Here is a 16,411-nt window from a genome sequence, read left to right as displayed (position 1 = left end):
TGACAAGACTCTTTCCCCAGTTTAAGGGCTGTAGGAAATTAATAACCACTATAAGAGGGAGAATCAGTCTTGCCCATGTATGAGTCGCTTGGCTATCCATCACCTCGTGGTCAGCCCTGAAAATATATACAAATAAGCCATACTACATGGACTCAGCATGTTGTATTTATATATGTATACTTGTATGTGTGTAACAATAATAATTAAAAAGAGGCCATGAATTTGAGAGTAAGTAGAGGCATGGTAGGGAATTAGGGAGAAAAAAGGGAACGATATAACTTTATGAGTTTTCAAGGTATATGGTCTCTTGGATCATGGTTGCATTAGGGATTTATTAAATAATTTTGAATGAACCAGTTGTCATTTGGGAGGATGGTTTGGTCACTGTGACACAGCCTCACAGGGTTGTTGACTGGAATGATATCACCTAAGGTGGGCAAAGTACTTAGGACACTATATATTTGCAATCATTGTCTGATCCAAACTTGGTGAGTAGAGGGGACATATGTATGCAAGCACCTGTGTGGCCCACCACACTCTGGGTTTCCAGTTGAGAAAACAATTCAGTTGTTCAACCTCAAAGCTACAGTAGTGGTTGAATGACTTTTGTGAAGTCCATCTTCTAGCTTAGTGCTTCAGAGTACACCCAGGATCTCTTGGATCCTGGGTTGGACTGGAGGCCTTGGGAGATTAGTAATAAGACTAGAGCAATGAGATAGAAATGGGGGTGCCAGAAAATTCTAGATGTGGGGAAAGCTTGAGAGGGGCAAGAGGTATTAAAAAGATATTATGCTTGGCGTATGCAGGAATTTGTGTTTCTTGGGTGAATTCTGTCCATTTATTCTTTCACATGGATGAAGAAACAAGTCTAGGAATATCAGAGACCTCACCTTTCTCATTCATCATGTCACATCTTTGTTTTTTCAGATGAGAGAAAATTGAAGGAATGCTCAGGGATGTTAAATCCTGCTGAGATACTGAAGTTCAAGGCTGATTAACTTCATAGTATCTATTACAACTTGTAATTCAACAGCTATAGTTTTCATTAAAAATTAATTCTCTCTTTCTCTCTCTCTGTGGCAAGTATACATGTATATATAATGATTTCTGGTTAAATTTACTGAGTCTCTCTTGTTTCTCTCCCGATATTGTCAATTTCATTTCTTCCCTGCAAATCTCTTTTCCATATTCATGACTTGTGTTGTGCCCTGAAGACTTGAACTCACATCATCTGTGTGACTGTGGGTTTATAACTGTCTTTTATAGTCTGTGGGCTCACAAATGGGTTCACAACTGAATACAATGCCTCCTTCTCTCCCAGAACCCATTATTGGTCAGTGTTTAGCAGTAAGTGGTATGGCCTGTCTCTTTCTCATGACCATTGTCATGGGTGGCAGATGTTAAATTTTGGTGGTTTGGCATAGCAGAGGAAAGTTTTTGTAGACAGGGTCTCATATCTGCCATGCTAGTCACAAGTTCCCTATACAGCTTTGGACTTTCTCTTTGAACTTCTAATCCCCCTGCCTCTACTCTATAATCACTGAGATTATAGAAGTGTGCTATCAAAGATGTAGTGCTCTGGTTGGTGCCATACTTTTGTGACTGCCAGGCTGGCTGACCCTGCATCTCCTCACTAATTCTCAATATACTTCTTGATATTATTTTTTCTCACAAACAAACAGCATGGGGTGGATAGATGGTTCATGGGTTAAGCATGCTTGTTGTTCTTCTGGAGGACTGGTGTTTTGTTCCCAGAATCTATGTGGGAGTTGCAGATCTTGGGTAGTTCACAAGCACCTGTAACTCCAGCTCTAGGGACCCAGTGTCCTCTTTGTGCCTTCACAGGCATTTGCATACATATTCTTATAAACACACAAAAACTTTAATCAATACACCAGATTACTGACTTGCATATTTCACATGCTGCATGATTGGCTCATTTACACTGTAATTTTCAAAGTTTTTAAATATGTTTCTGTATGGTTCTACAGAAGCTACACACTTGCTCACTTTTAGAACATTTTCATCACTCAAAAAACAAAAATCAAACAGACAGAAAAACAAACCTCCCCTAACATTTACTAGCAACTGATCAGAGGGATTTATTGGCTTCATATTACCTTTCATATTAGTCTTCTGTTGTGACCCATAGCTGTCAGGAGCCACTTGCAGCCTTGAGTGTTATTTCCAACATTCATAAATCATGATCCCCTACTGAACTGTGCCCAGTGACTCTTAACTCTTGCATTAGGAAATAGGAGAGCCAGCTACTTGTCCTAGCACCACTTGACTAGCCTGTCTGAATGACCACTCTGTTGCATGGTGGTGACCAATGCTCAGAACATTCTCACAGTCTAGGAAGTGGGATGTGCAGGAAGCCCCTCACTGTGGTCTGGAGGGAAGAAGATGACTTTGTTGTTAGGGGTCCAGGTAAGGACAGACACAGACCAGAATGCCATCTTTTTTCTGAGTTGAGTTTTGATAAATGACGAAGAATCTGTCAGGGGCAGACAAAGACATTCTGTAAAGTTCTGTGGATGATACAACTTTGGCTTTATTTCATGTATTCTTGGATCAAGTCTGCCTTGGTGAGAGGACATTTCACAACAATGAATTTGCTTGAAATTTTGATAGGAAGGAAGAACCTTTGGTCTCACTGATATGGCATCATTGATTATTGATGTTACACACAATGTCAACTCACGGGAGGTCAAAATAAGCTGTGGACAAACTTTATGAACTGTCAAGGTGGACAGGATACCGAAGTCCAGATGATACAGAACTGAGCAATCTATTGGCTGGAGCCCTGCTCCCACCCATCTGCCCAGCATATAAATCCTGCAAGCTATGCTCACTGCAGCACAATTGGGTGGAAGGGAATCCCTGCAAAGGGTAGCACATACAGAAGGAGGGAGAATACTGAGGAGGAAACTGCTGACAGAGAAGCAAAGATGGATCTACTTTCAACTCTCTACCTGGAAACCTGGGTCCTCCTGGCAATGAGCCTGGTGCTCCTCTACTGGTGAGTAGTCTCCAAAGTTCCTACCCTGACCATGTCCTTGTGATTGGGGTAATACTCAGACCTATATTGTCTGGAAGGTCAAAACTGGTTTCAGAAGGAGGGACTGGCAAGGCAATGACTCAGTGATTAAGAGCCCTGGTTGCTATTCTAGAGGACTCAGGGTTGCATCTAAACATTCATGTGTGGCTCACAATCATCTGTGACAACTGTTCAGAGGATCTGGCACCCTCCACTGGCAGGAGAACAAAAGTTTAAAAGGTGAAAGCAGAAGTTAAAATGAATTCTTGTAAAAACATTTAAATTTTTCATGTTTTTATTCATTGTGGTTTGGGGCAGCACATACTACAATGTGCTCATTAGTGGTTTTTATTTGTGTGTAAGTGTGTGTTTAGATAGAAGACAATTTTTGGGAGTCAGTTTTCTCCTATTGGTGGATTCTGGGAGATCCAAATCACATTGTCAACACTGGCAGCCAGTGTCTCTACCACTAGAGTCATCCTGAGGGGCCCAAATGAAATAACAGCTGAGCTAATTTTGCATTTTAATTTTTTGGTGGTATGGGGTATCAAGCCAGAGCCTAGGCAAGCCCTTAACTACAGAGCTATAGCCCCAGTGATACTAACTCTTAAAGTTCATACTGATGTTACGCAGATATACTGGATAACTCTGGCCTCCCCCTCAACTCCCTCTTGGTGAGGTTTGCTGATAAGGCTTACATCTGGTATGGCATGATTGGCTTTTTCATTAACCCTAGATCCACCAGAACTCAGTAGACATGGAAGAGAATGGTGTGATGCATAGAAGATCCATCACCATTCCCTAAGCTCTCTGAAAACTGTGTGGTGCAGCCATGTTATTGATTTGTTTTCTTGTTTTGGTTGTGGACATGTTTGTGTCTCTCTTCTGAGTGTGTGGTCACAAGGCTCTCTGTTTCACCTTATAGGTTTGGGACACGTACACATGGAGTTTTTAAGAAACAGGGAATTCCTGGACCCAAACCTCTGCCTTTTTTAGGAACTGTGCTGAATTACTACAAGGTGAGTATTGACTGAGCATTCCATGTGTCTTCTCCTGATGACTAATAATGACTCATCTCTAGTAAGTGCTCCTTGGGAGGAATCTGAGACATCAGGCTCATACTGTGTGTTTTTGTGGTTCTAGAGATTTTTCATGTGTTCCATGGGGCTTTTTTGCCAATTTAAAACTTAATAATGAATGTGTTGTGTGAGTGACTGTGTGTTTTTATGTGTGATTTTTTTTTTTTTTTCAATGCAGTTTATTCAGGAACATTGAACAATCCTCGGACCCCGGGGAAAGCCAGCCCACAGCTTAAATAGCCTCTGGGTAGCCAACCCAGGCGTGCCACGGGGGCAATGCAGATAGGTCCACATACATAGAAGCAAGCCAGATCCTCAGCCTTAGCCAAATGTGGAGTTGTTCGTGACAGAGAGCACTCACCATCGGGAAGGTGGAAGGCAGAAACCAGCTCCATCTTTAAGGCATAGCATTCCGCAGCTCTCTACAGTTCCCCCTTTTTGTTTTAGACGCATCAGGCAAGAGTAGAGGTCTGATCTCTGATATTAGAAATAAATTGGGACTTTGTACAGATGTTCATTTAGGTGTCATCCACCCAAAGAGCATCAGACCTGTCCGATACCTTTTTCTCAGAGGCGGGACCTGGGGCATCAACCCGCATGCAATCAGACATGCTCTTCTCTGGGTCCAAAGCGGCTGACCCTGAGTGCAGTGCTTAGCCTCGCATCCTGAGCGTATCATTTTAGCTTTTTATGGTATCCAACCATGCTTGGGGAGAATGTCCTGCTTCAATGGCTGTAAAGGCCTGAATGATCATGGCTGCATCACACTGTTGTGAGACTCTAATCTTGCATATATACCACAGGCAAACAAAGGAGACCAACACCAGAAGGCCTGTTAACACTCCCATGCCCACCCATTCCTTCAGATGATTCATGGCTGCAGCAATCCATGGTGATAATCCTGTGGCTAGTCCTGCGTCCACTCCGGTAGAATTTACTGTGACAATGGCCACTCTCAGCTGCTCCATCGTAGTATCGAATTCTCCAGTCCAATTACCTAAAATATAGCTCAACAATTGTTTAGACAGATTTGCAGCGCAGGAGAAATTCTCATGTTGTATGCTAGTGACACAAAGTCCAGCATACTTTCATTGACAGCCAGGTTGAGCGATTTGCCATAGGGTATCAATTTGCTCCTGCAAGAGGTCAAATCTGATTGAACACCATCAAGCTTCCTTTTAGTTGAGCATTAATTCCTTTATGTACAACTAAGGAATGAGCTACATTGGCTAAATGATTATTCAGGGTCTGAGCCGTCTGCCCAGTATGACTCATGGCTAATGCCCTGGTGGTAGCTCCAACAGCCGTCAATGAGATGGTAGTAACAATGGTGGCTGTAGTTCCAAGATCCCTTTTCTGTCTGAAGAGAGTCATAGCGTGAGGGGCATCAATGGGCATAGGCACCCAGTGAGGCATGCGAGTAACCAGGGCATACCTAACTTTACTAGCATTCCAGCATTGGGCAAAAAAGCAAGTATCATTACCACAATTACTTGGCTCTATCTGGCTAATAATGAATAAAAATGGGGGATATAGACAAACAGGTGTGGGCTTATAGGAAATATTATGAGAAGCCTTAACCCCTCGTTGGAACATCCTGCATCAGTTCTAGAACTAGCAGTGGTGGTGTCCGAGGTCTGAGTAGGTTCAGGAGACCATTGCCCCCAGGGGCGAGACATGCTCCATGCCAATTGACTAACTCCATGTTTTCCTCCAATTTTGAAAGTCATTTAAGGTTCTTAAATTATTTTTTTTCCCTTTTTTCTTAAATTTTTCATCAATTACACTTTATTCATTCTGCATCCCCCCATAAGCCCCTCCCTCCTCCCATCCCAATCCCACCCTCCCTCCTCCCTCTGCTTGCATGCCACTCCCCAAGTCCACTAATAGGGGAGGTTCTCCTCTCCTTTCTGATCTTAGTCTGTCAGTTCACATCAAAAGTGGCTGTATTGTCCTCTACTGTGGCCTGGTAAGGCTGCTCCCCCCCCCCCCAGAGGGAGGTGATCAAAGAGCAGGCCAATCAGAGTATGTCAGAGGCAGTCCCTCTTCACATTACTATGTAACCCAATTGGATTCTGAACTGCCCTGGGCTACATCTGTGCAGGGGTTCTAGGTTATCTCCATGAATAGTCCTTGGTTGGAGTATAAGTCTCTGGGAAGTTCCCTATGTTCAAATTTTCTTGTTCTGTTGCTCTCCTTGTGGAGACCCTGTCCTCTCCAGCTCTTACTATTTCCCAGTTCTTACCTAAAATTCCGTTCACTCTGCCCAACAGTTGCCCATCAGGCTCAGCATCTGCTTTGATAGTCTGAAGGGCAGAGGCTTTCAGAGGCCCTCTGTGGTAGGTTCCTAGGTTGTTTCCTGTTTTCTTCTTCTTCTGATGTCCATCCTCTTTGCCTTTCTGGATGGGGATTGGACGTTTTAGTTAGGGTCCTCTCTCTTGCTTAGTTTCTTTAGATGCACAGGTTTTAGTGGGTTTGTCCTATGTTGTATGTCTATATGAGTGAGTATATACCATGTGTGTCTTTTTGCTTCTGAGACAACTCACTCAGGATGATCCTTTCCAGATCCCACCATTTACCTGCAAATTTCATGATTTCCTTATTTTTCATTGCTGAGTAATATTCCATTGTGTAGATGTACCACAATTTCTGCATCCATTCTTCAATTGAGGGGCATCTGGGTTGTTTCCAGCTTCTGGCTATTACAAATAAAGCTGCTACAAACATGGTTGAGCAAATGTCCTTTTTGTGTACTTGAGCCGCTTTTGGATATATGCCCAGTAGTGGTATGGCTGGATCTTGAGGAAGCGCTATTCCTAGTTGTCTGAGAAAGTGCCAGATTGATTTCCAGAGTGGTTGTACAAGTTTACATTCCCACCAGCAGTGGAGAAGGGTTCCCCTTTCTCCACAACCTCTCCAGCATGTGTTGTCACTTGAGTTTTTGATCTTGGCCATTCTCATGGGTGTAAGGTGAAATCTCAGGGTTCCCTAATGGCTAATGAGGTTGAGCATTTCTTTAAGTGCTTCTCGGCCATTCGGTATTCCTCTACAGAGAATTCTCTGTTTAGCTCTGTTCCCCATTTTTTAAGTGGATTACTTGGTTTGCTGCTTTTCAGCTTCTTTAGTTCTTTATATATACTGGATATGAGTCCTCTGTCAGATAAAGGGTTGGTGAAGATTCTTTCCCAATCTGTAGGTGGTCGCTTTGTTTTGATGACGGTGTCCTTTGCTTTACAGAAGCTTTTCAGTTTCATGAGGTCCCATTTATTGGTTGTTGCTCTTAGAGCCTGTGCTGTTGGTGTTCTGTTCAGGAAGTTTCCCCCTGTACCAATGAGTTCTAGGGTATTTCCCACTTTTTTTTCAAGCCGATTTAATGTGTCTGGTTTTATGTTGAGGTCTTTGATCCACTTGGACTTCAGTTTTGTGCAGGGTGACAAGTATGGATCTATTTTCATTTTTCTACATGTAGACATCCAGTTAGACCAGCACCATTTGTTGAAGATGCTATCTTTTTTCCATTGTATGGTTTTGGCGTCTTTGTCAAAGATCAGGTGTCCATAAGTGTGTGGGTTTATTTCTGGGTCCTCTGTTCGGTTCCATTGATCCACCATTCTGTTTCTATGCCAGTACCATGCAGTTTTTAAAACTGTTGCTCTATAGTACAACTTAAGATCAGGGATGGAGATACCTCCAGAAGATCTTTTATTGTAGAGGATTGTTTTAGCAATTCTGGGTTTCTTGTTATTCCATATGAAGTTGAGAATTTTCCTTTCCAGGTCTGTAAAGAATTGTGTTGGTAATTTGATGGGCATTGCATTGAATCTGTAGATTGCTTTTGGTAAGATGGCCATTTTTACTATGTTAATCCTACCAAGCCATGAGCATGGGAGATCTTTCCATCTTCTCATATCTTCTTCTAATTCTTTCTTCAGAGATTTGAAATTTTTTTCATACAAGTCTTTGACTTCCTTGGTTAGGGTTACTCCGAGGTACCTTATGTCATTTGTGGCTATTGTGAAGGGTGTTGTTTCCTTAATTTCTTTCTCAGCCCTTTTGTCTTTTGTATACAGGAGGGCTACTGATTTTTTTGAGTTAATTTTGTATCCTGCCACTTTGCTGAAGGTGTTTATCAGCTGTAGGAGTTCCCTGGTAGAGTTTTTGGGGTCACTCACGTCTACTATCATATCATCTGCAAATAGTGATAATTTGACTTCTTCCTTTCCAATTTGTATCCCCTTGATCTCCTTCAACTGTCTTATTGCTCTAGCAAGGACTTCCAACACTATGTTGAAGAGATATGGAGAGAGTGGGCAGCCTTGTCTTGTCCCTGATTTCAGTGGGATTGCTTTAAGTTTCTCTCCATTCAGTTTGATGTTGGCTATAGGCTTGCTGTATATCGCCTTTACTATGTTTAGATATGTGCCTTGTATCCCTGATCTCTCCAATACTTTGAACATGAATGGATGTTGGATTTTGTCAAAGGCTTTTTCAGCATCTAGGGAGATTATCATGTGGTTTTTTTCTTTCAGTTTGTTAATATGGTGGATCACATTGATGGATTTCCGTATATTGAACCACCCCTGCATACCTGGGATGAAGCCTACTTGGTCATAGTGGATAATATCTTTGATGTGTTCTTGGATTCGGTTTGCAAGTATTTTATTAAGTATTTTTGCATCAATGTTCATAAGGGAGATTGGCCGGAAATTCTCTTTCTTTGTTGAGTCTTTGTGAGGTTTAGGTACCAAGGTGACTGTGGCTTCATAGAATGAATTTGGTAATATTCCTTCTGTTTCTATTTTGTGGAATAGTTTGAAGAGAATTGGTGTTAGCTCTTCTTTGAAGGTCTGGTAGAATTCTGCGCTGAAGCCATCTGGTCCTGGGCTTTTTTTGGATGGGAGACTTTTGATGACCGCTTCTATTTCTTTGGGGGATATAGGTCTATTTAGTTGATTTACCTGGTCCTGGTTCAGCTTTGGTAAGTCAAATCGATCAAGAAAATTGTCCATTTCATTTAGATTTTCAAATTTTGTGGCATATAGACTTTTGAAGTAAGTCCTAATGATTGTTTGGATTTCCTCAGTGTCTGTAGTTATATCCCCCTTTTCATTTCTGATTTTGTTGATTTGGGTGGTGTCTCTCTGCCTTTTAGTTAGCCTGGCTAAGGGTTTGTCGATCTTGTTGATTTTCTCAAAGAACCAGCTCTTGGTTTCATTGATTCTTTGAATTGTTTTATTTGTTTCCAATTGATTGATTTCAGCCCTGAGTTTGATTATTTCCAGCCGTCTACTCCTTCTTGGTGTGTCTGCTTCTTCTTTTTCTAGGGTTTTTAATTGAGCCATTAGGGTGCTTGAATGAGCTGTCTCGAATTTCTTCTTGAAGGCACTTAGTGCTATGAACTTTCCTCTTAGCACTGCTTTCATTGTGTCCCACAAGTTCGGGTATGTTGTGTCTTCATTTTCATTGATTTCTAGAAAGACTTTAATTTCTTTCTTTATTTCTTCCCTGACCCAGCTGTCATTTAGTAACAAGTTGTTCAGTTTCCATGTGTGTGTAGGCTTTTTTTTATTTCTGTTATTGTTGAGTTCCAGCTTTATTCCATGGTGATCAGACAAGATACATGGGATTATTTCAATCTTCTTGTATCTGTTGAGGCTCGCTTTGTGACCCACTATGTGGTCTATTTTGGAGAAGGTTCCATGAGGTGCTGAGAAGAAGGTAAATTCTTTTGTGTTTGGGTGTAAAGTTCTGTAAATGTCTGTTAGGTCCATTTGATTCATGACCTCTGTCAGAGACATTGTTTCTTTGTTTAATTTCTGTTTGGTTGACCTGTCCTTTGTTGAGAGTGGCGTGTTGAAGTCTCCCACTATTAATGTGTGGGGATCTATATGTGCTTTAAATTTTATCAATGTTTCTTTCACAAATGTGGGTGCCCTTGTATTTGGGGCATAGATGTTCAGGATTGTGATGTCTTCCTGGTGGAATTTTCCCTTGATGAGTATGAAGTGTCCTTCCCCATCTCTTTTGATTAATTTTGGTTGAAAGTCTATTTTATCAGATATTAGAATGGCTACTCCTGCTTGCTTCTTGGGTCCGTTTGCTTGGAAAGTCGTCTTCCAACCCTTTACCCTCAGGTAATGTCTATCTTTGTGTCTTAGGTGTGTTTCTTGTATGCAACAGATTGCTGGGTTTTGTTTACGTATCCATTCTGTTAATCTGTGTCTTTTTATTGGAGAGTTGAGTCCATTGATGTTGAGAGAGATTAATGACCAGTGGTTGTTAGATCTCTTGATTTTGATGTTGGCTGTGCTCATCAGGTTGTGTGCTTGGTTGCTTTTTGTTTTACTGAAGTGAGGTTATTTATTTCCTGTGTTTTCTTGAATGTAGCTAGCTTTCTTGGGTTGTATTTTCCCTTCCAGTGTCTTCTGTAATGCTGGATTTGTTTGTAGGTATTGTTGAAATTTGTTTTTGTCATTGAATATCTTGTTTTCTCCATCTATGAGGACTGAGAGTTTTGCTGGGTATAGTAGCCTCGGCTGACATCTGTGTTCTCTTAGGGTCTGCATGATATCTGTCCAGGCCCTTCTGGCTTTCATAGTCTCTGTTGAAAAGTCAGGTGTGATTCTAATGGGTTTGCCATTATATGTTACTTGGCCTTTTTCCCTTGCAGCTTTTAGTATTTTTTCTTTGTTCTGTATACTTACTGTTTTGATTATTATGTGGCGGGAGGATTTTCTTTTCTGGTCAAATTTGCTGGGTGTTCTGTAGGCCTCATGTATTCTAATTGGCCTCTCCTTTAGCTTGGGGAAATTTTCTTCAATGATTTTGTTGAAAATATTTTCTGGGCCTTGGAGAAGGGAGTCTTCTTTTTCCTCTATACCTATTATTCTTAGGTTTTGTCTTTTCATATTGTCTTGCATTTCTTGGACGGTCTGTGTCAGGAATTTTTCAGATTTAACATTTTCTTTGACAGATACATCGATTTCTTCCATTGTATCTTCTACACCTGAGATTCTTTCTTCCATCTCTTGCAGTCTGTTGGTTATGCTTACCTCTGTAGTTCCTGTTTTCTTCCCTAGATTCTTCCTTTCCATTATTTCTTCCATTTGTGTTTTCTTTAATTTTTCCAATTCTATCTTCAGGTCTTGAGTTGTTTTGTTTACTTCCTTCACCTGTCTGATTGTACTTTCCTGTTTTTCTTTTAGTTCCTTCAACTCTGTTTCTTTCATTTCATTCAGTGTTTTAAGCATTTCCTTTCTAAAGGCCATAAACTGTTTGGCTGCAGCTTCCTCTATTTCTTTACGGATGGCAATATTCTGTTTGAGTTTATCTTCCTCTATGTCTTTACGAATCTTATTTGTTTCCTCTGTTATCATCTTCATGAGCATACTTGTTAGGTCATCTTCTTGGATTTCAGTTATGGTGGGGTGTCCAGGGCTACTTGCCCCTGGGTAACTGGGTTCTGGAGATGCCATATTGCTCTGTCTTTTGTTGCTTGAGCTTTTACGCTGGCCTCTACCCATTGTGTTATCTTAGGAGTTTGGGGTTATTTTCTGGTGGTTCCTGGGGATCCTGTGGTGGAGAGAATCCCCTTTGCAGAAAGCTGGATTTTCCTGAAGGATGTCTTCTCAGCTTTTTGGGTATCGTCCCTGGATGGCTGGTGTTTTTTCAGGAGTTGCTCACCTCAGGGATATAGACCTGAGTGGTAACTGTGGTCTTTGTTAGTCAAGAGGGTTCTCCTCTTACCCAGGGAAGTCCTGGGGGCAGCTGCCCTGTTTCTGGGTTTCTTGTTGCAAATTTAATGATCAGCTGCTGTGACCCAGTTGGACATCAGGCGCGCCTCAACTGTTTGTGCTTGTGTCTGGAGCACAGCTGAGTGCTGGCGCCTCGGCCCCACTAGACTGCTAGACTTTTTCTAGGGAAGGATTGGGTGATTTAGATCAGTACAGTTTCCTTCCTTCCCCGTGGATTCTCTGGAGACACCGACTCCTAGTGACTTTTTTTGCCCTGGTGCACACTGCTCAGTGTCCGCCAGCTGGCTGGCCACAGAAATTTGCCTGTGCCTGGAGCACAGCTGTGTGATGGCGGCTCAGTCTCTGCCAGCTGTCTGGTGCGCAGAAACTGCCTGTGTCTGCCTTTGTGGCTTTTGGGAGTCTGAGTGGCTCCCTAAGCTGGGTAATTTTCCGGGGACCTTTTCAGGTTGGGGGTGAGCTGAGTGCTCTGAGATCAGACCCGCCGTTTCTATCTCTGGCGGCGAATCAGGCACGCAGGCAGGCAGGGCTCTGTGCCGGAACCTGGGTCCCCGGCTCTGGCTCCAGGCTGGCTCCTGGGGTGCCCGTGGAACCCGCCCGAGTCTTTTCCAGGGGATGTCTGGGTGACCTAAGGCCGGTCCCAATCGTTTCCTGTACCCTGGGGTTATCTCTCGACTGAAAATTCCAGTCTCTGATAGTGTGGTGCCCAAGGTTCAGTCTGGGACCGGGACCAGAGACACTGGCTTGTGGCTCTGGGCTGGGGCTGGGGCTGGCGGCCGGCAGCCAAGCGTCTGGCGGAACCGGGATCTCTTCCGCGGTTTAGCCGGGTGAGTTAAAAGCTGATTGAATCCCCCACCGTGGGGTATCCTCTCACCTGGGAAACACAATGACTGTGTTTTATGGCCGAGAGTTCTGATTGCTGTTCACTGTGCTGATCCTGCTGTGCTGCTGCTCAGAATGAGAGTCCTCCCAGCGCCGCCATCTTGCCCCTCAGCCTTATGTGTGATTTTTATAGTGTGTGTTTTTATGTGTGATTTTTATAGTGTGTGTACAGGCATCTTAGTCCTAGGGATGGAACTCAGGTTATCAGTGTTGGTGTTAAGTGACTTCTCATTTGGGGCCATCTCACTGGTGCTATTGCCAGTTTATTGAGCCTCAAAATCATGTTAGGTGAAGTGTGTAGGCTTAGATTTTCAACAAACCTATGTTATTTAGTGTTCTTCAATGCATCTACCTCCCTTCCACCCACTGACTGGGAGAAAGGTTATTAGGAAAGAGAGGTTACAGACCTTTTCAGTAGTAGTTCCTTGGGGTGAGTCCACTGTTTGTTGTCTAGATAGCAGTAGTCCAGTCCAAAGGTTAACAATAAACAGCAACACCAACCAGCATGATTCAGAAGATGGGGACAAGTCAGTGAAAGCATCAAGCCTCGGTTGGATTGCTCTGAGAAATTTTCTGGAATACTTCTCTTTGAAGTCATGTGTCAAAGCACAAAGATCAAAACAGCCATGTTGATCCCAAAAATATTGTCTCACTTACCATGGGATGCTATATAACTCCTCTCCTCAGAGCCTAACCATGGATATTTTCAGCTGTCCAATGTCATGCCCCTCTAAATGGGATAGGCCTCAGGAGTGACAGGAGCCTACCACAGAGGGCCTCTGAAAGACTCTATCCAGCAGGGTATTAAAGCAGATGCTGAGACTCATAGCCAAACTTTGGGCAGAGTGGACGAAATTTTATGACAGAAGGGGCAGACAGAAAGACCTGGAGCTGACAGAAGCTCCACAAAGATAGCAACAGAACCAAAAAATCTTGGCCTGAGGGTCTTATCTGAGACTGATACTCTAACCAAGGACCATGCATAGAGATAACCTAGAACCCCTGCACAGATGTAGACCAGGACAGTTCAGTCTCCAAGTGGGTTTCCTAATAATGGAAAGAGCGCTCTCTCTGATGTGAACTCAGTGGCTGACTCTCTGATCACCAACCCCTGATGGAGGAACAACCTTACCATGCCACAGAGGAAGGTAATGCAGCCAGTCCTGATGAGACCTGATAAGTTAGGATAAGATGGAAGGGGACAGTCCCTATCCATGGACGTGGGGAGGGTGTGGGAGGGGGGAGGGCAGGTTTGAGAGTGGCTGAGGAAGGGCACCACACCTGGTATACAAAGAGAATAAATTTTAATTAATAAAATTTTTTTAAAAAAAGTCAAACCCCTTCCTTCCACAAGCATGAGGCAGCTTCTAGCAAAATATCACATGACACATCTGAGTCTTCAAAAAAAAAAAAAAAAAACAAAAAACAAAAAAAAACAAAAACAAAAAAAAAAAACTTTGAAACTTCTACATCAGAAGTGCCCAGCTCTCCAGCTCATTCAGTCTTGATAGTCAGGACATGATATTCTTGCTGTGTGAGCTATCAGGGAAGAGTTTGTTTCTTACCCAGTACAGATTCTTTGAAGGCCCTGTTGTACTTATTTGGAGCAAATCTTGAAGGGATTTCCAAGGTCTCAAACATTGATCTGTATGCACTAGATAAAAATTCTCCTCGTTGTACCAGGGCTTATAAGCAACACTTCTTTTTTATGCTGAATATTTCTGAAGCACCCACTTAACACAGGCCCACATACATACTTTTGGGGGAGTTTTCAAATATTTGAGTTCTCTGTGTAATTATTGAACCCCTGGAGTTATTTCTATGGTTCTTGTCTTAACATTTACTATTCATGGTATAATTGGGTTTTTCTTGATAACCAGAGTAACTAGAGAATATTTTGTTTCACTCTTTTTCTTTAGTAACTGGGCTTATGGGTAATGATTGCTACAATTAGTGAGAAGATTTTTTTGTGTTTATCTGTGTGTGGGTTCGTACACATGAGTGTAGTGTAGTGTAGACAGAGAGGGAGCTGGAGTCCCTGGATCCTGAGTGAGAGAAAGGTGTGAAATGCTGGATATGTGTGCTGGGAACATAGACCCTCTGCAAGAGCAGCCAGTGCTCTTAAGTGCTGAGCCACATCTCCAGCCCCAATGACAACATTTTAACTTTTGTTTTGTTTTTGCAGGGCTGAGGATGAGACCCAGTACCTTACTCATACTAGTCAAAGTACTTTACAACTCAAATGGAGCTACAGCTATTTTTCTTCCTTTGAAGGCAGCATCTTAGGCACAAGTCTTAGTTGCAAATATCTGAGACAGGATGGTGGATGCCAATTGCTTCAGATACTTAAATACAAAATGCAATTTTTATTTTTTTCTGTCTCTTTCCCACCAGGGAAAGTTTGATTTAATAACATTACCAAAAAAGTAGGTAATGAAAATGTAATGCACTGTGTAGGCTTTCAGTCTAGGTGGATCATTTGTGACAAACCTGACCCATAGTCAGTGCCCCAGACAGATATTCCCAAGCTGTCATCCAGAAGGTGAGTGGCAAAGCTTGTGCTCTTCTTGATTCAGGTTTCTTCCTAAGGTTTTAGGCTTACCTTGCACATTCTTTAAACAATTTCATCATCATCATCATCATTATTTGTGTGTGCATGTGTGTGTTGTATGTATCTGGTGTCTGTGTACATGTTTTTGTTCATGAGTGTGCATGCAGAGGCCACAGGAAACTGTCAGGGGTCTTCCTGTATGGCTCTGCCTTTTCCAACTGAGAAATCTTGGTGATATCTCAAACATCTCTGAAAAAGAAATTTTCTCTGTCAGAGACTATAAACCTGATTTCAAGGGATCTGAGGATTTTTGTGCTCTGGCTGCAGAAGGGGCACTGCATACAGGATAGTAATGGATTTCATGTTATTTGTCTTTCCAGGGTTTATGGAAATTTGATGTTGACTGCCATAAAAAGTATGGAAAAATATGGGGGTGAGTATTCTGGAGAGTTGCATTCAGTCAACTCTTTTTAGGAGAAGGCATCCCACTTGTGCAAGAACAGTGTCAGCCCAGAACTGTGGTAATGTACCTCTCTATTGTGAAGGTGATTTCACACATCACTAAGTGCTGCTGTTCAGAGGTTTAACTAATTAACGAGATCATTGCACACTGTGGCTTTATGACAGACTTTGGTGTTTTATCCAGTGTCCCAATCTCATTTTTTTTTCTCTTCTGAAACTTCCCTTTCATTATGTGAAATTCGTTGTGTCAGGTTCCTTTAATGTGCTCTGACAAATGTGTGATACCATCTTCTTACCACACCCACTCACTTCTCTTTAGAAGCCCACACTTCGTCACATCATTGTTGACTTTAACATGTCCTTTGTGAGCAGGGACAGGATGACACAGCTGAGGCTGTGTAAATGATTTATGCTTAGCATATAAAAAAAATCTGCACATGTAGAGAATTTGTTGTTGTGATTGTTTATATTTTATTTCAAGCCATGGCACATTTCTCCCTTGGCTTGAAATAAGGAACATGTGACATGGGGCATATGTAGATCAGATGACAACTGTAAAAGTTATTTCTGTACTTTCGGGTGATTGAACACATTTCATCAGGCTTGGTACAAGTGCTTTTATCTGTTGCCCTATATCATCAGCTCC

General features: G+C 42.3%; 1 protein-coding gene across 1 annotated transcript in view; it reads left to right on the top strand.

Annotated features, from left to right (window-relative positions):
* The first annotated feature begins 2,850 nt into the window (after positions 1–2,850).
* LOC110543942 (cytochrome P450 3A1-like) overlaps positions 2,851–16,411 on the top strand; it is a 50,438-nt gene continuing 36,877 nt past the window's right edge. Inside the window, exons 1-3 of the mRNA XM_060390924.1 lie at positions 2,851–3,022; positions 3,966–4,059; positions 15,684–15,736. Coding sequence (XP_060246907.1) covers positions 2,952–3,022; positions 3,966–4,059; positions 15,684–15,736 — 218 coding nt within the window. The 5' untranslated portion in view covers positions 2,851–2,951. The remainder of the gene's footprint in view (positions 3,023–3,965; positions 4,060–15,683; positions 15,737–16,411) is intronic.

Source organism: Meriones unguiculatus, chromosome 9 (assembly GCF_030254825.1).
Source record: "Meriones unguiculatus strain TT.TT164.6M chromosome 9, Bangor_MerUng_6.1, whole genome shotgun sequence".
Classification (NCBI taxonomy): domain Eukaryota; kingdom Metazoa; phylum Chordata; class Mammalia; order Rodentia; family Muridae; genus Meriones; species Meriones unguiculatus.
Note: the sequence above shows the minus strand (reverse complement) of the source record. Positions and strands in the feature narration are given on the sequence as shown.